Raw genomic sequence first — 27,988 nt, 5'->3', positions numbered from 1 at the left:
GGGTTACAAAACTCTTGCACAGCAGGAAAAACACTCACCCCCACCAAGACCAGTTGGTCACATGAACGTGAACATGGCCTGGGTGGAGTTGAGCGTGCATCTGACTAGTGAGGGCCAGTAACATCCTCTGATGCGTCTCGTCCTCGTTGAGGCTGAAAACCTCTCAAGGGGACTGAATGGGGGACACCCTACCGGTCTTACCTTGTGCAAGGTCCCGCGGGACCATCATGTCAACCCTGGGTACCAAGCGAACGCCGTGAGAGCAATCACCAGCAAGGAGTGAATCACCTGAGCGATTCACTCCTTTCTTCCGCTCCATGCCTGAGTTGTGACAGTGAGCGTACTCAGCGTCATCAACTCTAGATGCACACAAATCCACAGTTGTTCATATACGAAACAAACCTTCGGTCTTAACATTAGGATAATACTAGTGCCAAGCTGGAAACTGGTAGAATTAAAATTAAACTTGTGAGATCCAGGGACTATTGGCATCTATACCAGGTCACGGGGAATGCCCTCGGCGTCCTGTGACCAGCCAGTTACTTTCCTACCGCCTTTAAGATAGGACGTGATTACTTTCTATCTGTTTTAAAGCCGGTTTTAGTTTGCCCGATTTTATTAATTTTCACTTTAATTTTTCTTTTTCTGGGTGTTCTCATTGTGGGTGTGATCTGATAGATGTGTGTACATTGTGAGATGGAGAATTTTGCTTCACCAATGGGAATTTCTTCCGGTTCTCGGAAGAGGCAAAGGAAATGCCCTGGAGTGAGTGGGTTTCCTCGTTCAGCGCCTGTCACAGAACTAGTCTCAGGGACAGCAGAAATGTGAATCAAAGTTTGCGCTTCTACAGCTCCTGACATGCCAGACCCTAGGGACAGCGTGACAGTTCCTGTTCCAGAAGGAACAAGTGGGCTAGCGGAAGACCCAACTACCTCTTCAGTTCGAGGAGGCAGACCCTTAGAAGTCCCATGACAGACTTCTGGGGGATGAATATGTTTCCTAGCCTACTCTTTCCTTTTTAACACAAATGTGCAATCTACCCACCTGTTCACGTTCTCCGATCCCAGTATACTCCAACATAAGACTTTGAACTACACCACAAACTTACAACCCACAATCTCCTATCAGACAGAGAGCACTCTCCTAACCAACCAATCAACCATACTGCTTGTCCTCTCCTGCTTTGTTATTGTTTACCTGACGCCGCTGCCATCTTCTCTCTATGATGTCACAACACAACTTAAATACATCCAGATATTTTCCAAAATCAAACACTTGTTTTGCATACATTTCACCAATGCAACGCTGAAAATAACAATAACAATAAAAATAAAATAACTCTAATTAAACTGACATATAATCACCCTTATCTCTTTCTCCTTCCACTATGACTGCTTCCTAACCTAATCCCCTCTAATTTCCTTTATTCTCCAACTCTTTACCCTCTATATAATTTCTAATATTTTCCCATGAAACTCATGTTTAAGATCATGCATCAGCTACTTGATCCTTTCCTTTTATCCATCTCGCCTGCTTTATTTCCCCATATTCTATTGTTTCCCTTATTGCTTCAATATCTATTTCTAATCTCTTACTACTTACACAAGTACTTGATTTTATTGCAGTCATCAGTGTTTTATTAACAATATTAACAAACACTTCTAATTTTCTCCCTCCTACTTTCTCTTCCCACAAATGTTTGAAATATACCAATCCTTCCATAGCCTCCCCCACACTTAGAGCTTCTGCTTCAGTGGTGGATTTTGTTACTCTCCTGGATTTCCTGGACTTCCACCATATGGGACTTCTCCTCTTACCATCTGTCAAGGATATAACAACCCAACTGAGTATGGCCATCTTCTATATTCCCAAATGAAGCATCTGCATCAGCTTCCCAATAAATCTTTTCTTTTTCCATACCACTTACTTAAACTTAGCCCATTATCTTCTTAATTTTTCCTCACAATTTGAATAAGCTTCTTCATATCTTGAATCGTTCCTTCTGCTAAGGCTTTACTTAATTCACTAACATCCTATGATATTTCTGGCATGGTATGTAGCAATACCCAATTCAACTGTCCTACCACTGTTCTGTACTCTGTTAACTCTTTTTGTCCTAACACTCTATTACCTGTAAATCTTCCAGCATCTGGTTCTCTTACTAGAATTTACATACTGCACCTGATTAAGACACAGTCTATTTTCCTTTTGCTCTACTATTACTCCTACATACTTAAACCTTTTACCTTCTTGTTCTCCTACTTGCAATTTCCCTTTCATTTCTCAATGGTTTCCTTTAAAAATCCTTCAGTTCCTCCATAGCAAAAATCATTTACATGTGTACACAAAATTCCATTCAATTTATTGTCTTTTTTCCAAAAGAATATATTAGGCTCTAATCTACTTCTCTCACCTTTATGCTCCACTACTTTTACCAAATTTACAATACCATGCTTTTGCTGCATCCTTGATCCCACAAACAGTTTTCATCAACTTCCATAATCCACTCCAACTATCTCCCCTAGGTGGCCTTAAATATATGTATTACTTCTCTTTGTATTTTGTCACCTTGTAAATATGCAGTTTTGACAATGTATAACAATTCCAATCTTTCAATTTTGTTATTGTCAAACAAAATTTTCCCATTCTGCCATCTCTTCAAAACTTCCAGCTGTCAGTCTTGCTTTACATATCCTTTCCCCCGCTTTTACCTTTTCAGTTACAAGCCATCTTGCAGATACAGCTTTTTGTCTAACATCATTAACCGCTTCATATACCTTGTTTTCTCTCCAATTTTGCAGTTCTTTTTCTTTAGCTTCCATTATGCTTCTGTTTTCAAATCCTAGCAACAACTCTTCTTCATCTTCAATTTTTTCTATCTGACTATAATCCCTTAACTTAACCCATCCCTTGTCACCTGACTGTGAGTCTTGTACATTGTACGAATCAGCTCATGATTTGCTTGATCTTTTTCCTGCAAGACTTAATATGGTCCAGTCTTCTATTTGTCCTGTATCATTGTTTATAGCTCTAACTCTATTTCCCTTTTTGAATTTTGGTATCTCTTCTACTAACTCACCTTCTATTAACTCACTTTCCCTGTCGTCTTCCATTGTTTCCTCTACCACCTCTCTTCCTATAACCTCTTCTGTGGCTGCATTCCTTCTCCTTCTCTATCTACATTCCTTTCATTTGGCCCATTGGATCTACCTTTCACCACATGCAATTTATCTATTCTAGATATCTTTTTTGTTTCTGGTGATAGTCTTTGAAACCTAATAACATGTATTTTAGCTACTTCTCTTAAAGAATCCCCATGTTTAACTACTACTGTTTTCCCTGATACTCCCACCACCTAAGCAGGTCCTCTCCATTCATTTCCATTTTCTCTCTTATAGAATACCTCATTTCCCACCACTGCTTCTCCAAATTTATATTCTCTGGCGTTTTTATTTGACGCAATTCTTATTTTATTTCATGACTCATTTTTTATAAACACTTCTCTGGCCTTATGCACTGCATTTAGTGTGTCCCTTACCATACACTCTTCCATACCTTTCTCTCTGTTAACAGGACTTGAACTCTCTTCTCCCATTAGAAGAGGCAAGGAAGAATTTTTTCCAAATAGTACTAATTGGTTAGGAGAGAAACTGCTACTACTGGTTAAGCAGTTCCTAGCACTCTCAACCCATTTCAATGCTATGGACCAATCTACTTCCTCATCCTCCCTCACCTTTCTTAAACTTCCCTTGATTATGCCTACAGTATTTTCACATAATCCATTGCTCCATGGAGATCCTGATGCTGTGGCTAATACCTTAATATCCATCTTTCTGCCATCCTCTTTACTTTTCCATTTTGAAATTCTCCCCCACTGTCTGACAATATTTTGGAAGGCACTCCAAATATAGCAAACCAACCATCAAAAATTGTCTTTAATATAGTTTCTGGTTTCTTATCTTTTAACCAAAAAGCCTAACAATACCTTGTTGCGATATCTACCATTACCAGGAACTTTCTTTTATCTCTCTCACATCCATTGCTGCAACTTCATTAAAAGCTTTACTCAAAGAAAATCCCACTACAGGTTTAGCTGGGTTTGTTTTGCATCTTTGACATACCTCACAATTTCCAATCAGGTCCATTAATAACCTTTTTATTTCCTCCTTTTCTTTCTCTTTCAAACCATCACTCCATTGCGGTTCCTCTGTTAGCTTTCATATTTTATCTCCACTTCCATGACCAAACTGTAAATGTAATTTCTTCATTGTGCTTTTAATTTCTGTCAGACTCTTTCCCTTCCAACCCTCTAGTAATAATTCTTATACCTTCCTCCTCTTTATTGGTAATCTTAAATTATACTGTTTGTCTACTCTTAACTTTACCTTTATTTCCCCTAATTCTTCTATTATAACACAATTTTCTTTCAAATTTATGGTCATACCCATTTTGCTCATGGTTTTCTTACCTATTAGCCACGGTATATCACCCAGCAGAATTTTTCTTCAAATAAAACTTCTTATTTTCAATATCACTGATATTTCCATTACCCTTTTGACTAATAGATTGACTCACCAAAATTAAATACTCTGTCCTAGTATCCTTCATTCTCCTCAACCCTTCCTGACTCAAATCCACAACAATGTGTGCTAGTCACAATTCCCCGCAAACTGTCGATTTACATCCTGTCTAAAATTGCATCAACCACTTCCCAAGACTCATCCTCTACTTTACTAACTTCTAAATAAACTTCTTCTCGCCCCAGTAAATGCCAGAAGAAAAACAAAGGACAAACCTCCAAAGTTCCCCTCAGTAATTTCCAAAGCGTAAGCGCAAATTTCACAAGAATAAACTGTCTCGCTCTGATATTAAAGGGCGAAATTAGGTAATAAGGGTGTAGGCGGACCCTTGCCGCCGACCCTTAACACAAAGGAGAAAAGCGACTAGCAAGGTTATCATAAAAAGTGGGTTTGCATATTAATTATTAAAGTCAATTAATTATTAATATAAAATATAATATATATATACTATATATATTTAAAATTATAAAAGAAAGATCCCACAGGAAAATCGTAATTAACAGATAGTCAGCAAGATCTCGCAAACATACGTCTTCATTAGAAGACAGCCGAAAGCAAAGTGGAGTGTTTACATCTGGGCAGGTGGGTCTATCTGCCTACCAGATGGTAGTTACTGCCTAGCCACTTTGTTCAAGAATTTCATGACTGTGTTCCAGCTTCACCATAAGGTAATTCCTAATGTAAAGGACAGAGGGTTTGTATATCATGTAAGAACAAAATGAAATTTTCATAATAAAACTAATATGTATTGTAAAACTTATCTGAACACCTGAATTAGCCCTGGTCACTGACCAGCCCAAACTATATCCCCACATATTTACCCACCAAGTGGGCAACTTTAACTGTAAGCGTTACCAATGCTGCAGGTAAAATCTAGTCAAATGAGTTACCTGTGTTACCCCTGGCAACACTGGTGCAAATAATGGACACCACAGGCCCGTCTCCTCAACTGAATCATTCTCTATCAAATTGAAGTGGGGAGGAGGGTGGGAATCATTCAGATGTTCAGGTAAGTATTAAAATATTAATTTTATTATGAAAAATTCATGTTGCAATACACTTCCTGAACACCTGAATTACCCCAATTAACAAAATATTACTGGAGGTGGGATCAATCTAATTCAGCCCGACCTGTCCACGGAGCATACGCAGTATCAATATACCATGTATAAATGTATGTATCCTAACCTAATTATCTAACTCGGTAGGTGAGGATGTTTGCAATGAAAGCAGTTCAACGTCTAAAAACAAATCTCCTCACCTAGTCGTCCAACTCAGTAGGTGAGGATGCTTTCAGAAGAAGTAACTTACCGTCAGTGTTGAGTCCAAGGTACCGCCTGAGTTTGAAGAACCTCCCATGGTACGTATTCTATACCTCTCATGTATGGGGGGGAAACAGTGAACTTCCCATGTGGCTATTCAGCCTCTCATATACAGTGGACCCCCCGTATTCGCGTTCTCCAGATTCGCGGACTCACACATTCGCGGATTTCTCTGGGGAACGTTTCCCTGCATTATTCGCGGAAAATTCGCGCATTCGCGGTATTTTTCTATGATAAATATCCACAAATTCCTGTTTTTTTTAATGAATTTCATCATAAAATGCACTTTTTGTGATAAAACTATTAAAAAACCAAGTATGAAAATTTTTAGTGGGTTTTTCTTGAGTTTTAACTAACAAAATAGGCTGTTTTTAGCATTTTCATAGGGGTTCCAAACATTCGCGGATTCTAACTATTCACGGGGGGGTCTGGTACGCATCCCCCGCGAATACGGGGGGACCACTGTATGGAGGAGAAGTTGAGTGTGCAGGACCTTTGAGTTCTCTACTGCTCACTGATGCAGATGACTGTGCTGGAGAAGTTGTAGTTATTCCAACATGACCATCGGGATCTGCCTAACCTCAAAGACCTCAGTCTAAGCTTGACCAACAGAAACATTTGAGTTCATTTAGACTATCACTGACTACCTAAACTTCTAACATCCTAACGATACCAAGCTAATTATAAAACTGAGTTGACAGCAACGACAGGACCCAGTGAGTAACCTTTCTCTGAAGAAACTGAAAATCCCTAAGGTAGAGCATTGTGAAAATCCATACCGACTCAAATAACTGCCTCCAAGATCACCAACACCAAAAAATTCCTCCCGAAAGCCGAAGGGTAGCCCTCCGTGATACTTTGCGCCCTTGGACGCAAAGCCCAACTTGAAGGCTCCGAAAGCAATGAAGACCCAACCAACGCTTGACTAAATACCCCTCGCTAGAAGAAACTAATTGCACTTTGGAAATGGAACAAGATGGACACCTAGGGGAAACCAAATAAGACTCTTGGACGAGGTAAAATTTCCTCAGTACGTGACAAATAAACTTTGAGAGCTTGAACCAGACACAGCAGCATTTGTGATCCGTCACCTGTTATACGATCATCCAACGATGCTGTTGCGAATCTAATTATGACGACGACACGAAATTGACCGTCGCGGAGACATCTTGTTTCTAAAAGACTGTTGCTGAGTGCAAGAGGCACCCTCAACAGAACCTTCTTATGAATGTCCGGATAGTGCTGTGGCAGATGATTTAACAAGAAGTCCCTCCTCTCCTTGACAAGAACGTAGTACAGCCAGCCAAAATGTTAGTCTGGTATGAGAGCCTCATCGAAACCTAAGTGATGTGACTGTCAAACAGTCCAGGATCTGAGAAATACCCATCAGCTCTCACAACATCCACATAGAGTAGGACAAGGCCTCTGACTGGCTGTGAAAGGTGTCTTCCAAATACAAGCCTCACAATCTGTAACCCCTACCAATGAATCAACGAAGGAACCCAAAAGAGAAGAGCCTCAACAGATACATAAACTGGAACTCGGACACCAGCAGAAAGGGTACCTGCTACCTCATACAGAACACTCCCAATTAGGAAGCAAGGTTGAATCCAGTCTAATCAGCCCCAAAGTGATGCTAGCTTACAGTCGTCTTCCCCAAAAACTGCTCGACTCGGCCAAAACCAGATCAGCTTACTTGATGTTTGAGAGACTACTGGTTTAGTTGAATACAATGTATCAAACATTACTTGAATTAACTGTGAAGTTCCTCCAGAACCTGGACTGCGGAAAGAAAGAATGGACAAAGTCCACCATCCAATTATACTCGCTTTCCTTTGCCGGAGAAACAAATACCCACAACTAGCACCCGATTTGCTCTTCAAGGGGTATCCTCTGTCAGACCTGTCCGACCGCACTGGAACAGGAAAAGGAGAAAGGCCAAACCCCGCCACAAGAGCAGCACCCAAGAACCCAGAACTTACTACACCTGGCTGCTCGATACCAAACCTGACATACAAGATCCCATCATATCTGAGTCAACCGATCCGATTGTGCAATGATATACCAACAAGACGATGATAAACTCCTGACTCCTGAGCAAGTCATACTCAACTGCACAATCCAGCAGCCCCCCCCCCTCCCTCGACACAATGACGTAACACCTGTCTGACCACAGTCCCCCCTCCTCCCCAACAAGAGCCAACCATCCCCAGTTTCACAAATTGTTTACTAACTAAATACTGAGACATATCCCTGAGCTAGTCTCGCTTGACTGCACATACCCTCACTACCCAGTGACGATAATGTAACACATGTGCCAAATATACCTTGGTGATGAACGCCCACCCCTAAGAGTCAACCACACACTGTTGCGTCAAACGTGTACCAACCAAGACGATGACATAACTAACCTTGAACCAGTCTTACTTGACTGCAAAACCCCACACCAGCCAGTGACTATGACATGACTACAATGGGCGAGCAATGCCCCCTAGAGCGAAGAGGTCGCAAAATGCAATCCAACAAACTCCAGTTATACCAATACTAAACCTGGACGGGAGTCCGGAGCTGAATCTATATTGATCAAGTGAGGGAAGGAAGTACTCCTGAAAACCCCGGAACCAAGGACAAACCCACATTGAACCCCTTGAAGGAGGAACAGAAAAAGCTGCAGGAAAAAGTTGAAAAGAAACAGAAGGAGAGAAAAAGGAAAAAGCCACACTAGGAGTAACCACCAGAGCACCTAGCGCCGATATTGTACAGGTGGAGAACTAACTTGTGCAGCACATAAAAGTACCTTTAATGACAGATTATGAACTGTGGAACCAATGGGAGCTGCAGAAGGAAATTACCAGCTACCCTAACGAAAGGAGGCCAAGGGCACAGAAGGTAAAAACTATGGTGCAGACGAATTGCCAACAGCCGTAGCCCCCTGCAATAACCACGGCAAGCATGTTACATCTCAAACCCCTAAAGTATAAAAATGGGAACCAAAGAGGGAAGATTACCAGCTACCCTATTTAAAGGAAGGGCTGAGGACACAACCAGTACTGATACAGTCAAAGATGGCACAGATGAATCGCCAACTGCCGTAGCCCCCGCAAGAACCACAAAGGAGAAATTACATCCCAAACCCAGTAAAGGATGAATATACAGAGTTGCAGAAGACTTCGCAACTGCCTGTGAAGCATCCAGACCAGCAGCCTGAGAACTACAAGATCCATGGAAGGTGCTGAGAAGATAGCTCCGCCAAGATTACGTCTCTCAGCCCCGAAGAGAGAGAGAGAGAGAGATAGAGACGAAGTCGTCGAAACCCCCAAATTTTAGGATGGAAACGATGAAAACTCTTTGCTCTGCTGTGTTAATGGCAAAGAAAACATGATGAGCAAGAGAAGACTCCAAAGCGACCTCCAAAGAATGCCCCGATAAAGATTGTGTAAAGACATTAGAGGAAGTTTTAGAAGAAATGGGGAGAGAAAGAACTAGACCGACTATTCCCCATGATAATCTTGACGAGCATCATTAGCAAACTCAGGGCATGATCGTGAATACAGTCCGTATTCAAGCCTGTATTCAAACTGCTGTAATTTGTCTTACAATAATTCGATTTTATGACAGGGTTAGCAATTACTATCAGTACGACTGCATTTTGAAAATAAGTCTTTCTATATCTCGCACACAGCTGGCACAGGCAGCAGCTTGAAATTAGGCAGCAAGAGAGTGGAGTTTAATATAGAATTTAGGCCAATGGCCAAATATTAGGACCTATGAGGTCATTCATTGCTGAAAAGGAAATTGATAATAAAAGGTTTGCAAGGTGTAACAGGAGGAAAAACCTCTGTTGCACTATGAATCAAGTGTTAGGAGAGGGTGGCAAGTAAGACGAAGAAAGAGAATATGAAAGGAGGTAAAATAAAAGGAAGGCAGAGAGAGAGAGAGAGAGAGAGAGAGAGAGAGAGAGAGAGAGAGAGAGAGAGAGAGAGAGAGAGAGCAAATTACAATCGTCTAACTTCTCTACCTCCATATCTTTACACTATCTTCTAAGTTAATAAGTATTGTTTTAACAATATACTCGTATAACAGTGTACCGCCATGAACAACCGAACGAGAAACTGAATCCAATAGCAACATCCGTTTATTATATTCAATCAGCATAAGACAATAAACACTTACCGTAGGTATGTTATAAATGGTGTAATATAGCATAGGACTGAAATAATTTATGTAACAACTTTACTTGCTGTGAGATCGTTATGGCAATATTAATTGTAACCGTAAATGCAGCTGAAGCTGATAAGGTAATTTTACGTGCATCGGCAACATGGATAAAACTCCCCCATTTTATATGAATTCAAACACTACTGTGGTAAAAAGAAAAAAACTACTAGCATGAAAGAGCTCATTTACTGTTGGTTTCACACTGATAAAAGATAAATAACGTAAAGCTCGTAATACCGATGAAAAAGAGTGAAAATGAACAGAATCGCTGAAATTTACGCAATCTATTAATGGAATTCTGTTTGCTCTTGGTAGTCCTCTAAGTGATCTAATGAACTAATTCTTACATTCTTTACCCCTCTGTATGACATGCATTGCACTTCCCTACAGCTAAAACAAAAAGAATGTCTGTCATTTTAGGGTACTTGTCCTTCATTGCACGTAGCACAGGAACGAGGCATACTGACATCTCAACCAGCAGCTGTTGGAGGCGAGGCTGATGTTATAATTTTCACCACGTCCCAATCCTAACACTATTCAAATCCTAATATCTCCAAAATTATTGAAGATAACAGAAAAATTCTTTCAACAGATAAAACCTTACATCTTTAAATTTTATCCCATATAAGATTCATTTTTAAAATATTTGTCTTAATTGGAAACAGGCTCATTTCTGATGGTCCAGCATGGCCCCGTCCTAACGCCATTCAAATGCTAATATCATTATCTCCAAAAGTATCGAAGGTAAAAGAAAAATTCTTTCAGCAGATAAAAATGAAATTTTCATTAGTAAAATGAAGTTTTATTGTATTGTATACTTACCGAACAATTATACAGCCGTGATTTCCACGAGCGGCAGGAGACTAAATTCAAATTTAGCGCGTAGGCGTCGCCAACACTGGTGGTGATGACGTCATCTCCCTCCACTCGCGGGAGAACCAGGTACAACTGCCCAGGTGAATCCAATTCTTTCTGCCCGTCCATCCACCTAATGGGAGGAGGGTGGGTATACTAATCATAATTGTTCGGTAAGTATACAATAAAACTTCATTTTACTAATGAAAATTTCATTTTTATTGTAGTGTCTTACTGAACAATTATACAGCTGATTACACATGATGGAAGGTGGGATTCAGTGGACCACTAGTATTTCTAAATGGGTTACATTTATTACAATACCAGTAAACACTCAAGGTGTCTGTTGTACCTTACCTTGTAAGAGAGCTACAGCAGACTGATACTGCCTCTGGTCGGTGCTCTTCTTACTATTGTAGAGGAATTGGAATTTGACCAAAGTTAGCCTCTACAGGAGTGGAATCCTTCCGTAGTTCAAGCAAGTCAAGGCTGACTGACAGAGGATAGCAACAACAAAGATTGCCCTTGCCCTGGGCTAAGACCAGCAATTCAATCATACAAAACATTTGTCACCAACACCAGATTTAAAAACATATACCCAACCATTATAAAATCTGACCTAACAGACTTGTGAGTATCCCAGGTACTCAGTACCCCCAGCTTCCCTTGAACTCAACGACCTATTTCAAGGCGAAAAGTTAGCATAGAGGTGACGACCCCTGTGCCGTTTCTCCCAACACCATGCCAGAAACCGCCACCGGACCTAACGTTCTGCAATTCTCGAAAACCGTTTCTATCTCTTTGAGATAATGGCTCGCAAAAACCGAATTCGATCTCCAGAACGTACTCTGAAGAATCGAAGCTAGAGATAAATTCTTTCTAAATGCTAAAGAAGTTGCCACTGCTCTAACTTCGTGAGCTTTAACTCTCAGAACGGAAAGATTGTTGTTCTCAGACTGCGAGTGAGCTTCCCTGATAAGCTCTCTAATAAAGAACGATATAGCATTCTTAGAAAGAGGCCGAGAGGGATTTTGAACCGAGGTCCAGAGCTTAGAAGATTGGCCTCTAACCTCTTTAGTGGCAAGAAGATACTGCTTAATTGCCCTGACTGGACATAAGAGCCTTTCTTCCTCCTCATGTCCAACCAAATCAGATAAGTTCCTAACCACAAAACTCCTCGGCCAAGGATTAGACGGATTCTCGTTTTTGGCTAGAAAGGCCAAAGAAACCGAAAACACAGCATTGCCTTGAGAGAAACCGACTCTTTTGTCTATAGCGTGCAATTCGCTGACACGCTTTGCAGAAGCTAGTGCAATAAGAAAAAGTGTCTTCTTAGTCAAGTTCCTGAGTGAAGCCGACTTCAAAGGTTCAAACGGTGGCCCCATGAGGAACTTAAGCACCACATCTAAGTTCCAAGCCACTGTATCCTGCAGGAGCTTAGTGGTTTCGAAAGACCTAATGAGGTCCGACAGATCTGGGTTGGAGGAAATATCCACCGTGATGTCGAAAAACCGAAGAAAGCATGGCTCTGTATCCTCTGATCGTAGAAGGAGCCAGTTTCTTAGACTCCCTAAGAAATAGAATAAAATCTGCTATTTCCGTTAAAGAGGTCGCAGAAGTAGAGACTTTAGCACCCCTACACCACTCTCTGAAGATTCTCCACTTCCCTTGATAGAGTTTGTGAGAAGACTCTCTCCTACAACGAGCGATAGCTTCTGCAGCTCTTCTTGAAAACCCTTTCGCTCTGACAAGATTCCCGACAGTCTGAACCCTGTTAGAGCTAGAGCGGACAGGTTTTGGTGGTACCTTTTGAAGTGAGGTTGTTTGAGAAGCCACTTCTCTGGAGGAAGAAGTCTGGGGAAGTCTACCAACAACTGGAGAAGGTCCGGGAACCACTCTTTCCTGGGCCAAAAGGGAGCGATTAACGTCAGTGTTACATTGCTGTGCGACATGAACTTGTTCAGCACCTCTCTTATTAGACCGAACGGAGGGAATGCATAAGCTTCCAGACCCGACCAATCCAACAGCATTGCGTCCACCGACCAAGCTAGAGGATCTGGAACTGGAGAACAAAAGAGAGGAAGACGGTTGTTCCTTGAAGTCGCGAACAGGTCTATGGACGGTCGTCCCCAAAGGCGCCAAAGTTTCTGACAAATCTTGTCGTCCAAAGTCCACTCCAGAGGTAACACTTGCTGTTGACAGCTTAGCTCGTCCGCCAGGACATTCATCTTTCCCGGAACAAATCTCGGGACTAGCTGAACATTCGCTTCGTTTGTCCACAGGAGGAGGTCCTTGGCTACTTCATACAGAGAGAAAGACTGAGTCCCCCCTGTTTCCGCATGTACGAGAGAGCCGTGGAGTTGTCGGAATGCACTGCCACTACCTGACCTTCTACTAAGCTCCGAAACTGTCTGAGCCCCAGGAAAATTGCTAGAAGTTCCTTTACATTTATGTGGAACTTCTTCTCCTTCTCCGACCAAGCTCCTGAACCACGGTGATTCCCCAGCAGGGTTCCCCAACCTGTGTCCGACGCATTGGAAAAGAACTGTAGGCTCGGGAGGATGGGTCGTAAATCTAACCCTTCTTCCAATCTTGCCCGAGACAGCCACCACCTTAGATCCTCTTTTATTTGGTCTGTGACAGGAAAGGTAATCGAGTCCGGTTGCGTCTTCCTGCACCAAGAGGCTCTCAGAAAAAACTGCAGAGGTCTCATGTGCAGTCTTCCCAACGTCACAAATTTCTCCACTGACATCAATTTGCCCAGGAGCCTCATCCACTGCCTGGCAGAACTTACCTTTTTGTCCAAGAACTCCTGAACTGTCTCCAGGCCTTGGACCCTCTTCGGGGACAGAAAAGCCCGAAAAACTTGAGCATTCAGAGTCATCCCCAAATAAAGGATGCTCTGTGATGGAACTAACTGGGACTTCTGTTTGTTGACCAGAATTCCTAACTTTCTGGCAAGATCTAGAGTTGTTCCAAGGTCCTTCATGCACCGACTCTCTGATTCCGACCGGAGAAGCCAATCGTCCAGATAGAGGGAGATTCTTACTCCTAAGATGTGCAGCCAGCTTCCTATCGGGGATAGAACCCTGGTGAAAACTTGAGGAGCGGTCGCCAGTCCGAAGCAAAGCGCCCGAAACTGAAACACCTTGCCTTTGAACATGAACCTCAGGTACTTCCGAGATTCGCGATGTATCGGAATGTGAAAATAAGCGTCTTGCATGTCCAGAGAAACCATCCTATCCCCCTGTCTGATGGACTCCAGAACCAACCGAGTGGTCTCCATATGAAATTTTGTTTTCTGGACATGCAAGTTCAGGGAGCTCACATCCAACACCGGCCTCCAGCCCCCTGATGACTTGGGAACTACAAAAAGGCGATTGTAAAAGCCTGGAGGAAATTCCCCTTCTATCTGCTCTATAGCTTCTTTGAGAATAAGCGCTTCCACTTCTGCGGCTAGCGCCAGAAATTTGTCTGAGCCCGGAGAGTATGCCTGGAATGAAATTGGCACAGGTGAGAGCGAGGGAGGTGAAACGAGAGGAATACGGTAGCCGAACTTGAGTACTTGAACTACCCAGGCTTCTGCTCCTCTGTTTTCCCATTCCTCCCAAAACAGAGCCAGCCTGCCTCCCACTGGTGCATAAAGAACCGAGCTTTCACTTGGAAGGTTTGTTAACCTTGGCCGAGGTCTTTGACTGAGGTCGCAAATTCGACTTAGGCCGAAAGAAGCGCTTGGGTTTTCTCCCTCGAAAAGTCACTTGGGCCAGAGGGGAAATGGAAGGAACAGTCTCCAAAGGAGCTTTAGGTCTCTTAGTAGACTGTGCCTGCAAGTCAGAAGTATATTTCTTATCTAGTGCCGACGAAATTGACGACACTACATCGTCTGGAAATAGGTTATCTTTCACAAAAGGAGCAAACAAGAGAGCAGACTTCTGTTGGGAAGTGACCCCTTTAGAAGCAAAGGAGCACCAAAGTTGCCTTTTCTTAAGGGTACCAAAGGCGATGAGCGAAGCCGGTCCGCACAGGACAGAACACCAATCCAATCCTCCGCTAAATCCTGTGAAAGAGAAGGACAGTCTTCGATCTTGGCCGCTAAAGCGCCAATAGTCCAATCAAGGAAGCTAAAGACTTCCAAAAGTTTAAATTGGTTCTTTACAACGTGGTCCAACTCAGGCGCTGTAAAGAAAACTTTCGCTGCGGCGAAAGCAGATCTTCTAGAGGAGTCGATTAAACTGGAGAAGTCTCCCTGGGAGGAGGCAGAAACTCCCAGAGTAGGAGCTTCCCCAGTTACATAAAACCTATACCTCTTACGAAGCAACTTAGAGGGAGGGTAAGCAAACAGCGCCTTCCCTAAGTCTCTTTTCATAGACATCCATTTCTCCGTCTCTTTCAACGAATGTCTAACAGCTTTAGATAGAACAAGTTTTGGGAGGAGAGGGTCTGAAGTTTTCCTCCTCATCAAAAAAGTCGAAGTTGGGGGGCGCTGAGCCGCTTTCTCAAAATAATCTGGATAAGATACCAGAAGAAACCTAAGGAGACGTGAATAACACGAAAGGTGATGTGAATCCTCCTCCTCTACCTCTTCCTCATTCTCCGATACCGCCGAAGAAGTAGACGGGACTACAACCTGATCTGAAGGCTTCGAACCACCCTTGGACTCATTCATCCAGTTGGTTAACATCTCTAACTGCTTGCGCAAAGGCGCCAGAGACGAATCAAAAACAGTTAACGGAGGCTTGGAAGAGCCTAAATGTTCTTCAGGAGGAGGAATAACTACTTGCGCCTCACTCGGAGCAGCCGAAATTCGAGGCGAAACAGGCGCATCAGGCGTAACAGACGAGAAAGCGCCTATTGAAACACCCTTAGAACAGCTAGCTACAGCGCTAAAACCACAATCTCTACTAGTAGATGGAGCCAAAAAAGGAACAGATTGAGGCGACGAATGAGCCGCTAACGGCCGCGGCGCAACCCTACTCTCAGGCTCCTTATATCGCTTGACTGGAGGGGGCGAAGAATCGGCGCCTGAACACCTCTTTAAGGGACGCGAAACGGGCGAATCTCGCCAAGAGCGCCGCGCAACCGGAGACGAATCGCTTGAATCAGTCGAAAGGCGTCTAACCGCAACACCTTTCCAACGCTTAACCAAGTCCTGTTGAGGCGCAACAGGTTCAACAAGAGAGGCGCCTGTCTGTGGGCAACTCCCGATCGCCTCCCTTGGACTTCCAGTATGTCTTCTCCCCGGTGCGGGGGAGCTGGACAGTGACCTTTGTCTAGGAGACGTGTCAGGACAGACAGATGCACCCTCAACTACACTCTTACCTGAAACCGCTTTCTCCAAAAACGTCTTAACCGAATTACCAAGTTGCATAACCATGTTCGCTAGTACCGAAAATTTCTGATCGAACCTCGATTCCAGACTGGCAATGGTCTCGGAAGAAACTACACGGGAAGCCGGAGAAGTGGGATTAGTAGGAGGAATAGGAGGTGTAGTTAAAGGAGACATAACAATTTGAGGAGAAACAGAAGGAACAAATGCATCACAAGAAGAAGCAGAGCTAAGCTTACTTTCCCTAAGCGCTGCTTTCCTAATTCTGTCTTTCGCTAATTTCTCCGAGTATGAACTAAAAAACTTCCATTGAGAATCAGTCCAATCACTACACTCGTTACATGTTCGATCTGCTGAACAAACCTGTCCCCTACACTTAACACATTTAGTGTGAGAATCATATTCTAATTTGGATAATCTAGTTTTACATCCTGAGATGCAAAACCTAACTCCCGACGGACTAGAATCCGACATGGCAATGCCTAAATAGTGTGCAAATTAACAACAAAGCCAAAAAAGAGTACTTCACCAATTCCGAAGATCAAATCCACTAGAAAAAAGCGAAGCAAAGTCATCCAACCGCACCGACCACTGATGTTCACCGGACGCCGGCAGGAAAAGAATTGAATTCACCTGGGCAGTTGTACCTGGTTCTCCCGCGAGTGGAGGGAGATGACGTCATCACCACCAATGTTGGCGACGCCTACGTGCTAAATTTGAATTTAGTCTCCTGCAGCTCGTGGAAATCACGGCTGTATAATTGTTCGGTAAGACACTACAATAAAACCTTACATCTTGCAATTTCATCCCATATAAGATTTATTTAAGACTACATATTTGAAATGCAATTAACGATAATAATTATGTAGCAGAGAATTCAAGAATACTTAACCCTTTGATGGCTTAACTTGAAGCTTCGTGAGTTATCGCCTTTAGCATCCTACTAGTAGTACAATACTGTATACGTACAAGTTACACTTTTTTCTATTTTGATTAAACAATATAATAAATAATAAAAACATCTTTTACAAGTCCTCCTCCTCTAACACCCCAGTATGGTCCAGGTCCTGTACCTCCTGTACCTCATCAAGGTTGTGAAGTGGTGAAGTGGGTGGAAGAGGCACTGAGGTGTTAAGAGGGTCCTAGTCGTCAAGAAGCAACAGACATCAGAATTCTAGCTGAATGAACCTGGCACATCAACAAAGAGTTCAATGTCTGCCAAAATTCCTCTATTCCCTCCTCAGAAGCATCCAAAGCTTTGCTATGAGTCTTCTTGGAAAGCCCATGTTGAATCTTGAACTGAAAAAGCAAACCTTTGGACACCTTGAAGTCCGCAACCCAATGCAGACCTACGAACTTCATTGCAGCAGCCTTCAATTAAGCACCATGCATGTGCACACCAATAGCCATTTGCTGGTGAAACCAGACCAGGGTTGATTGAACTTCTCCATGATGGGGTTTGCCCATCCTCTAGCAAGTTGACTCCTCAACATCTACTCTCCCAAAGTCCATAGCATAATTCTTCAGCTCGTCTTTAGCAGCCTTGGTGCCCTACAAGGTAGAAAGGCCAATGTCATACTCCTCCATGATACGTACCCTTGACCAACTAACCTCAATCCTCTTGACAATTTCCAGCTTTTTGTGAAGGGTCAGCACATTCCCAACCCTCTGGAATGGGATCAAGAATAGTCCAAGTTCCCCACCCTGGTCATGTCTGGCTCCCGGAAAACTCCAACCAGGTGGAGGGGACAGGCAAAAATCATGAGCACCCTTGCCCAGCCTGTCAAAGACTTACGTCTTGCCAGGTAAACTAGGCCATAGGCAGTCATCAACCCATGGTGATGATGTCTGCATGAGTTGGGGAAAGTGGGCCCACTCACGCAAACATGGACGGAGGCTGTCCCTTGAACATGCGCCAGTCTTCTGAGAAGCTGGAGCTTCTACATGAGGGGAAGACTGAACAGGGAACCCCCTCTTGCTTGGTCTCTTTGAAGGGATGGAAAGGATGAGGAGCACCAACCTGCTCTCTTCTCACCTTCTCTCACTAGGCCATGCTGGCAGCTGGACCCAGGTACATAGACCGGAAACCTTAGCCAGCCCGTGGGGGGTACTACCAGGGCCAGTACCAGTATACTGTGAGTCTGGACAACCCTGGGTACCCTTGTGTTCAGCAATGGGTGTAGCAGTATTCACAGTACTACTAGCATGAGACCTGTCAGCCCTCTCTGCAGCAGAGGACTGACCACTAGAAGCTCTACGAGACTTCCTGAGGGGAGATGAAACAACCTCCTCCTTCCTCCATTTACTAGCTTTAGAAGAAGGCAAGGTCACAGCACTACACTGAAGATGATGACGACTTTCTTCTCCTCTTCTTCAACTTCTTCCCAAGCACAACCAAGGTTAGTTCAGAAGACAAGGAGTGGAGGAGTGCCTCCTCCAAGAACGAGTTCAAAGACAAAACCTGGAGACACATCACAGCTGATACATGAAGAGTAGCCAGTGACACGGGGGCGGTCCTAGAGCCAGTGGAGACCACGATTACACTGAAGCAGTCACAGGAAGACCTTTCATTGCCTTCAAGTAATTCATGAGGGGTGAAACACTTGTATCACCAGAGATGCCTGGGGAGGGTCACAGCTCCCTGAGCCCCTCAACCTCTACAACACTGAGATGAATGTCGCATAAGAAGAGAGTTCATCCCTTCGCCCTGAAAAAGTGCATCCTCCAGAGGACAACTCCCCCTCAGAGCAAAGAGAGGCTCCTGGGGAAAACCCAAGCAGGACATCTTCCCTGCCTCCAGCAGCTCTCTACCAAACCAACAGTTGGAGTCAGCAAAGTGAAAGCTACTCCCTTGGGAGCAGTAATAGCAGGAGAACGTTTGGCAGGTGGAAGAAAAGAACAGAAGAGGATGTTTGGTGTCACTGGCAGAGTTTCGCAACCCAATGGCACTGGGGAGACCTTCTCTCTCTTCTTTCATCTGACAAACTTCACTCACTGTTCAGATGGCCAGACCTTAAGGCACTCCAAACATGGGCTACTCTAATTATAATCATGCCTCCTACAATAAGTGCAGAGGGTATAAGGATCAACCTCTACTGAGGGAACCTAGTGCATACAGTACCAGACCTGTCCTTTCCTAGACAGCACCTGAAAACCTCTCAGGTTTCCTCTTCAATGTTGAAGGCTTAGTTGATTGAGAGGTTAGTGGCATGGCAATAAAAGCAACTCAAACTCTTACAAATGCATACATAGAAAAAAAACCAAGCAAAATTATGTAAGGAAGGCAAACGGTAAGTCAGACAGAATCTGCAGAGACATCTATAAACAATGGTGGCCAGAAGCAAAGTGGAGTGCACATACCAACAAGCAGGCAGGGTTTTCCCTACCTGTCGATAGTTAACGGCTTTGACAGTTAAATGGCCATTCCATCTCATGGTGTTCAATCTAAATCCTGTGCAAAGAGCGAAGGTTTGTATTTCTGTAGGAACATATGTGCATATCTAGTAAACTGCAAACATATGGCTCGAGTCATATTAAGGAGAAATAAACCTCACCTGATGTGTGATTGCTGGAGCTAACTTCAGAATTTAGAGTTAAGTCTTCTAGTCGGGAGTACATCACTTCACTGGAATTTTCATTTTTCTCAGCTTTTCTTTCATCCATTGCAACCACAGATTGCATCATAGCATTCAGACTATTAGCATTACTAGTATCTGTAAATAAACATAATCAGCCTCAGTTTTAAATTATCTACCAGAGAAACGAAAATTTTGTTTTATAAAGTACAAACATGGTATTTTCTGGGTTCGACCTGTGTCAGCCGGTGAAATGTTCCTATAGCACTCATTTCTAGGTATAAATAAATGCTAAATATACCAGAGAAAAAAGCCATATGGAATGCTGGAGTTACTACCCCCAGCTCGCTCACCCTCATAGAGTGTCGGTATAGCGCAGGGGCGAGTAGAAGCCACTACCACAGATACTTTGCCAATAAGAAGTCTCCTCTCAAAATCCCTCTCTAGAGAGGTGCCGTTACAACGTCTACCTTCCGCTCGCTATTACTACTACCTCTGCCAGAAACCCTCATTCCTGTAATAGCACTAACCGTGTCTGCATGCCGTTTCCGCTGTTCCCAGGAACTGTTTTTTGCGAAGCATCATGTCTTCTCACGAACAACAAGCTTCTTCATCTAAGTTGGGTATTCAATTTATCGTTTTTGAACACATTGGGGCAACAATGCATCCAAATTTGGCCCATATTTTAAGTCTTTTGTCCTTGTGAGCCGGGTATGACGCTCTTACGATCCACCATTTTGGGTGCATAACTGGCGGCGAGCGCGATTATTTCTGTTTTTATCTCAAAGTGTATTTTATCTCCCGTTTAGCACTCTCTATATAGGCTACTGTTTTCGTATTCATTTTTATCATCCTCGCTCCTGACGAATTCTGAAAGCCTTATTTTTACGGTTTTATCCTTACGTTATTGGCCTATTATAGGGCCCGTCTCGCTCCTGACGGATACTGAGGCTTTGTTTTTTACGGTTTGTCTTAAGTTATTAGCCTATTAGGGCCTTTTTCGTTATCATCAGTCCCTCAGGAGCGCGTTGGTTCCCTTTCGTGCGTACGGTGATATGCTTCATAACGTTATGCGCGAGTATTGTGTTTTTGGCATCCTAGGCTAGCCTAGCGGTTCGCCAGTTTATTTTTGGAGGTGAAGATTCCTCTTTCTTTCGCAGTACTCATGCATGTATATTTCTAATTTAGTTTTCAATTATAGACTTGTATTGCTATTTGATGAGGTTGGAAGTTCTTCACGATGTCCTACCCTGGCCTATCCAAACAGACCTAGGCTAGGTTTTGGAGGGTAGCCTAGGCGGTCTCTGTATATCCCTCCACCCTTAGTGGCTCCGTTTACCGCCACCCGACCAGGCAGATATGTTTGCTTGGAGGGTGGTCCAGGACTAGAGAGTCTCTCTCTTGTCATGTTTGTGGGGCCTACGCCTATCTTACCTGACCAAATCGGAAGATTCGATTTTGGAGGGTTAAGCTAGGTTCTAAGCATCCTCTTCGTGACATCCTTATAGGAGCCATCCTAGCCTACCAGACCGGATCTGTACCGATTTCGGAGGATTGGGCTGGATTCTTAGCTGGATGCGGTTTTCTCTGCCCCCCCTTTTTTTCGTCAGTATTTCCAGTAATTCCTCATCAATTGTTTTATGAATTGTCTTTGTTGAGTGTAGCCTGGGCCCTTGCCCCCTTTAAGGTGTCAGTTGGCCTACCGTCTTCTGCCCCCTTTGGTGGTAGGCTAGTTAACGGCTTCTCAAGAAGTGGTTTTCACTGATCGGTTGCTGTGGCCAAGCAATCACGACTAGTCCACTCTCCTCCAGACACCCCCCCCCACCCCCCATCCCAGAATCGTTCCGGCGCTGCTTTGTTAGCTCGCTGCCTAAGTAATCCTACCGATGAACGACAGCTAGAGCGTAGAGCTCGGTCCTGGGAATTAGTCGGAGGAGATTGGGGGATTAGTAGATAATGTAATCTCTGTTGGTATGTCTCTGGGCCTGTCTGTTTTCTGGCGAGGTGTGGTCTACCATCACACCCGCCAGGAGGCTATATGCTGGAATTACGTACCGCTGTTCTGGCGCTCTGTTTTCTGTACTTCTCTAGTGTTATCGCTGCTTCCCCACTCCAGTGGGGGTGGAACTGGGCTTAGAGCTGCGTTTCTAATTAACTTGGAACTGCTACTCTTCTCCGGTGCGATCAGACTCAGGTTTAGGTTTTACCTATTCTCCCTGTACTGCTCGTATTAGGCCAACCCCGCCGGTTTTAGCTATTGTGATGACGAGATTATGGATTCCGGAGTAGGCGGAGACATTCAGAGCTTAGTATTAAGAAAATTTATTATGTAGCTTCAGCTGGTATGTATCTGGGCCTGTGTTTATTCCAGCGAAGTGTGGTCTATCATCACATGCGCCAGAATGTATACACCAGAGTTCTACGTACCGTTCTTCCCACCGCTCTGTTTTCCGTCTTCTATGTTATCGCTGCTGCCCACTCCGGTGGGGGCGGAACTGGGCTCAGAGAATGCGCCTCTAGTTGGTTAGGTTTTGCTACTCTACTCCGGTGCGATCAGACTCAGGCTTAGGTTTTGCCTTGTTTCCCTGTTCTGCTCGTATCAGGCCCTCTCCGCCGATTATAGCTTTGGCGATACCCAAGTATGGATTCCGGAGCAGGCGGAGACATCCAGAGCTTTATTAATAACAAGTAAGTTGAAGATTATACTCGATATTACCTTTAGCTGGTTAAGTAACTAGTTTAAGTGGCATTATTTGACGATACTCATATATCTTTCCAACTTACAGATGGTTCGATGCCAGGAGGCCGTCCTGTACAAGCCATATGGGCATGAGGTCTGCCGGTCTCATGCCAGCTGCACCATCCACTTGGAGGGACGCGTGGTCTGGCACCCAGAAGCCTGCACGGTGTGTTACGACCTTGTTAGGATCGTAACAGATGAGTCGGTGGGTAGCATACTCGCCTCATTGCTACTCTGAATTTTATGTTACACATATCGGTTGGAAAAGTCCCCGACACTGGGGAACCTGATTTGGTTATTTCTTACAGGTTGATCTGGCGTTCAAGACCTCCTCGATGTCAGCCCTTAAGGCCTGGGTAGGAGGGTTTGGAAGAAACATGGGAGCCGGCCAACCCTACGTGCTGTCGGAGGAGATGTGCGCCCTCCTCTACCCCAACGCCAAGGTTTCGGCAGCAGTACCAGCTGGAATAGCGGCTCCCATCATAGAGCGAATCCGCCAGGAGACCCAAGCCCCCCAGGAGGACCAAGAGGGCTTGTGTGATGTTATGACAGAGGAGGTGGCGGCCATCAGCCTACACCGAGAGCCTATGGCCATCGAGGAACAGGACGACGGTAGGGAGGTAAGTGAGGCAGGTAGTCGTGGGGCTAATGTTCTCTCTTTTAGTCCAACTCCTTCTTCTTCTTCTTCCTTTCAGGTCTTCCCTGGGAAGTCCACTACCCCTTGGAATAAGTCGGGCTCAGTAATCCCTAAGGTGAAAACCTTGAAGACAAAGTCTCTGCCGAAGGCGGGTAGACCAGCCAAGCCTTCCCCAGCAGATTCCGCCAGGTCGTCATTGGCCCCCAAGCCTTCGATTTACTCGGCCAAAGCTACTCCCCCACAGGGGTCGAGAGCTAAGTCTTCCAAAGCCAGACCGGCAGAGTCTGGCTTTGATCATGAGGCTTTTGCCACTTTTCTCATGCAGAAGATGAGCGAAGTAGTGGACTCGAGACTTCAATCGATGTCCACTCAACTCGCCTCAGGTCTAGAGACATCGGGACAGTCCATCATGTCTCTGACCCAGAGATTACAAACCCAGGAGGAATTGGTGACCAGATTCCTCCACTTTGCAGTGCCGGACGCATCCAAGCTTCCGCCATTCGAGAATAGCAACCCATGGTGGTTGGCTCTACATGCCCTGTTTTCAGAGGGCAAGCTTACAATTGAAGGTTGCGGAACCCGACCCGTGGTAGACTATGAGTTCTTCCCGCCGGGCCTACAATTCCCCTTCCTGGGCTACACTAGACTAACCGAGGAAGCATTGGTCAGGGTAGAAAAGGTCCCAAAAGAGACAGTTATCTACCCTAGGGATCAGGCTCAGTCGGCATGGGTCCGCACCCTCAAGGAATGGGAGTGCGTCAACACCAAGTTGACGCCCCACAAAGGTTGCTATACCATGTTTGTAGCGCCGGATGACGTCCCGACTCCTTGCACGTCAAAGATTGCAGAATTGACACTGCAAGCCGGAATGGAGGACAAACCTATGCCTCAGCTAAAAGAGACAGAGGCTACCTCTTTGCTCTTTCCCGGAGATCTAGTGTTGGGCTGGCGCTCCGGCAACGTTCACAGTGGGCAAACTCGACCCGGAGTGTGCCTCCACACAGTTCAGTGAACTTTTGCCTAGAATTCCGGACTCCATGATTAAGGCAGAATTCGAAGCAAGATGCAGGATGAGCAGGTCAATTAACTCAGTCACCACTGCAGAGTTGACGAAATCGCTACTGCAGGCTTTTCAATCGGACCTGTATGATTTTATAGTGGCTAGACGAGCCTGCAGGAAGCATGTCTTTACTAATGCCTCCATCAGGCATGAGCCGAACGAGCTCAAAAAGGCGTCGATCTGGGGTGCCAACCTCTTTTCTGAGGACATGGTTAACAGTGTCCTCAGCGAGGCGGCTAGAGCTAACCAGAACCTTTGTGTCTGCTGGGGACTTCCCTTCAAAAGGAATTTAGAGACCCCCGGACCACAATCCAAAGGTAGGAAGAGGCCTAGGAAGTATCAGCCTTTCCAGACCTCTCAGTCTCAGGCAGTAGTACAGGCAGTTCCTGTCTCCCAGATCAGCAAGCCTTCGACATCTAAGGCACAGCCACAACAGCAGTTTGTTCTGCTGCAGTCAACCGACTCAACAGATCTCGAGTTCGGCTGCCCTTGTAACTTCCCCAGCTTTCAACACCTCCTTTGAAACACAAGGGGCGTTTCGAGGCTTTAATAGACACGCAAGGGGTAGCAGAGCAAGAGGTGCTTTCCGGCAGAAAGCTGGCTCTAGAGGCAGAGGCTTCAGGAGGCAGAGGAAGTAAGACCTCAACCAGTCAATGAGTCTCTGCAGGTGGGCGGGGACTGTACCTCTCCCGGGACCATTGGACCTTCAGTATATGTGGGCCCACAGTATTGTATCGAAAGGTCTGGGGTGGAAATGGAAGAAAGGGCCTCCTCCACCAGTCAGTTTCCATCAGATTCCAACGACAGACCTTCTAGACTATGCAAAGGACCTTCTTCAAAAGAAGGCAATACAGAAAGTCAGTCACCTGAAATTTCAAGGACGTTTGTTCAGTGTCCCGAAGAAGGACTCCGACAAACGAAGAGTGATTCTGGACTTGTCCCGTCTCAACTCATACAATCAATGCAACAAGTTCCGCATGCTAACCATCTTGCAGGTGAGGACCTTACTTCCCCATGGGGTTGTCACCACCTCTATCGATCTTACAGACGCTTACTATCATGTACCGATAGCAAGAAACTTCTCTCCATACCTAGGCTTCAAACTAGGAAAACAAGCTTACTCGTTCAGAGTCATGCCATTCGGGCTCAACATAGCGCCCAGAATATTCACCAAACTAGGAGAGACAGTAGTTCAAGAACTAAGAGCTCAGGGGGTAATGTTAGTGGCTTACCTAGACGACTGGCTCATTTGGGCAACCAACGACGAGGAATGTCGCAAGGCAACAGCAAAAATAATAAAATTCCTAGAATACCTAGGTTTCCAGATAAACAAGGAAAAGTCCCGTCTCATTCCGGCATCTCGCTTTCAATGGTTGGGAATTCAATGGGACCTAACCACACACAAACTATCTCTTCCACCAAAGAAGTGCAGAGAGATAGCGAAAGCTGCGAAACAATTCCTCAAGAGCAAACGGGCTTCTCGTCGTACCCAAGAGAGAATCTTAGGTTCACTTCAGTTTGCTTCAATAACAGATCTTTTGTTGAAAGCCAGACTGAAGGATATCAATCAAGTTCAGAGACAAAATCTCCTTGATTCCGCCAGTATTAAAGAAAAGACTCCGCCCATGGACGGAAGTCCGTTGTCTTTCCAAATCAGTGCCACTACAATTTCCCCCGCCGTCTCTGATAGTCCACATGGACGCCTCTCTTTCAAGGAACGTGGTCGAAAACATTCCGCCAGTTCCACATCAACATACTAAAGGCAAGGGCCATTTTTCTGACCTTCAAAACGACTAGCTCCGGCCAGAAACATTCATATCACATTAGTTTTGGACAGTGCAGTGATAGTTCATTGCATAAACAGAGGGGGCTCCAAGTCGAGCCAAATAAATCATGTGATGATTACAATATTTTTGTTGGCAATAAAACATCATTGGCACCTGTCAGCTACTCACCTGGCAGGAGTACGGAATGTCATCAAGGACTCACTATCCAGAACAACTCCGCTGGAGTCGGAGTGGTCCTTGGACACAAAATCATTCAATTGGATTTGCCAACAAATCCCAGGCCTTCAGGTAGACCTGTTCGCCACGGAGTCCAATCACAAACTTCCGTGTTATATGGCTCCAAATCTGGATACTCTGGCTCACACCACAGACGCGATGTCCATAGACTGGAACAATTGCAAGAAGATTTACCTATTTCCGCCAATAGACCTCTTGCTGAAAGTTCTACACAAACTCAGATCTTTCAGAGGACAGGTAGCATTGGTAGCACCCAACTGGCCGAAGAGCAATTGGCTTCCTCTTCTACTAGAGTTGAAACTCCGTCCCAGACGGATTCCCAACCCAAAACTGACTCAAATAGTACAAACTCGGACTGTGTCAGCTTCCTCAAGAATTCTGAATGCCCTAACTTTATGGACTTCATGAAGTTTGCGGCACAGAAGGATGCTAGTATTGACCCACTAAACATCCTGTTCGTGGAGTCAGACAAAAGAGAATCAACACTCAGGCAGTATGATTCAGCAGTAAGGATGCTAGCCATCTTTCTAAAAGAATCAGATGTCCAGAAGATGACTACGAATCTGGCAATTTCATTTTTTAGAACACTGTTTGAAAAAGGCCTAGCTGCTAGTACCATTACTACGACTAAATCTGCCTTGAGGAAGATATTTCAGTTTGGCTTTAATATTGATATAACAGATTCGTACTTCTTGTCTATCCCTAGAGCATGTGCTCGTCTGAGACCGGTGGACCGTCCTCACATGGTCTCCTGGTTTTTAAATGACGTACTCAGGTTGGCTTCAGATACTGATAACGAATCATGCTCATATATAAACCTTCTCAAGAAAACTATTTTTAATGAGTCTGGCCTCAGGCGCCAGAATATCTGAACTGTCGGCTCTCTCTAGAGAACCAAATCATATTGATTTCCTCCCGTCAGGAGAAGTTCTGCTCTCTCCAGATCGGAAATTCTTAGCAAGAATGAAGACCCACAGAACAGGTGGTCTCCATGGAAGATTGTCCCTCTCCCACAGGACCCATCATTATGTCCTATTGTTACTTTAAAATCTTATCTGGGCAGAACTTCTAAAAGGTCTTCAAGTCCTCTATTTATTAGAGAGAAAGGTGGAACCATTTTCTTGAAGGCAATCAGACAACAAATTCTTTATTTTATTAACCCTTAAACGCCTAAGGGGTATAATAAAAATAGTCTCCCGTATGCCTAGGGGGTCTCGGGGTGAGGGCCGAAGAGGAAGAAATTCTTTTTTCAAAAAATCACAGCATGCTTAGTTTTCAAGATTAAGAGTTCATTTTTGGCTCCTTTTTTTATAATTGCCTGAAGTTTATTATTCAACCATCAGAAATGAAAAAAAATATAATTGTCATATATAAATAATGCGATATATGATTTTGTTTTTGTTGTATTGTACACTAAATTGCAATCATTTTGGTATATAACACATTGTAAAATGATCAAAGCAACACAGAGAAAATATTATCACAAAATGATGCATGAATTTGTAACGTGCGGATGTAAAAAAAATGTTTTTTTCAATAATTCACCATAAATCTAAATATTGTTCTAGAGATCTCCAATTTGTTTCAAAATGAAGATAAATGATTAAATATTAATATACTGTAAGATTCTTAGCTTACAATTGCAGTTTTC

The 27,988-nt window shown here is 44.2% G+C and overlaps 1 protein-coding gene across 2 annotated transcripts in view; it reads right to left on the bottom strand.

The window, feature by feature from the left end:
• LOC135201865 (alpha- and gamma-adaptin-binding protein p34-like) overlaps positions 1-27,988 on the bottom strand; it is a gene marked incomplete at its 5' end in the record, with an annotated part of 108,153 nt that overhangs the window by 9,137 nt on the left and 71,028 nt on the right. The window contains 1 exon segment of one of the 2 annotated variants that reach the window (XM_064231167.1): positions 19,856-20,014. Coding sequence (XP_064087237.1) covers positions 19,856-20,014 — 159 coding nt within the window. 2 annotated transcript variants of the gene reach the window in all.

This window comes from Macrobrachium nipponense, chromosome 28 (assembly GCF_015104395.2).
Source record: "Macrobrachium nipponense isolate FS-2020 chromosome 28, ASM1510439v2, whole genome shotgun sequence".
NCBI lineage: Eukaryota > Metazoa > Arthropoda > Malacostraca > Decapoda > Palaemonidae > Macrobrachium > Macrobrachium nipponense.
Note: the sequence above shows the minus strand (reverse complement) of the source record. Positions and strands in the feature narration are given on the sequence as shown.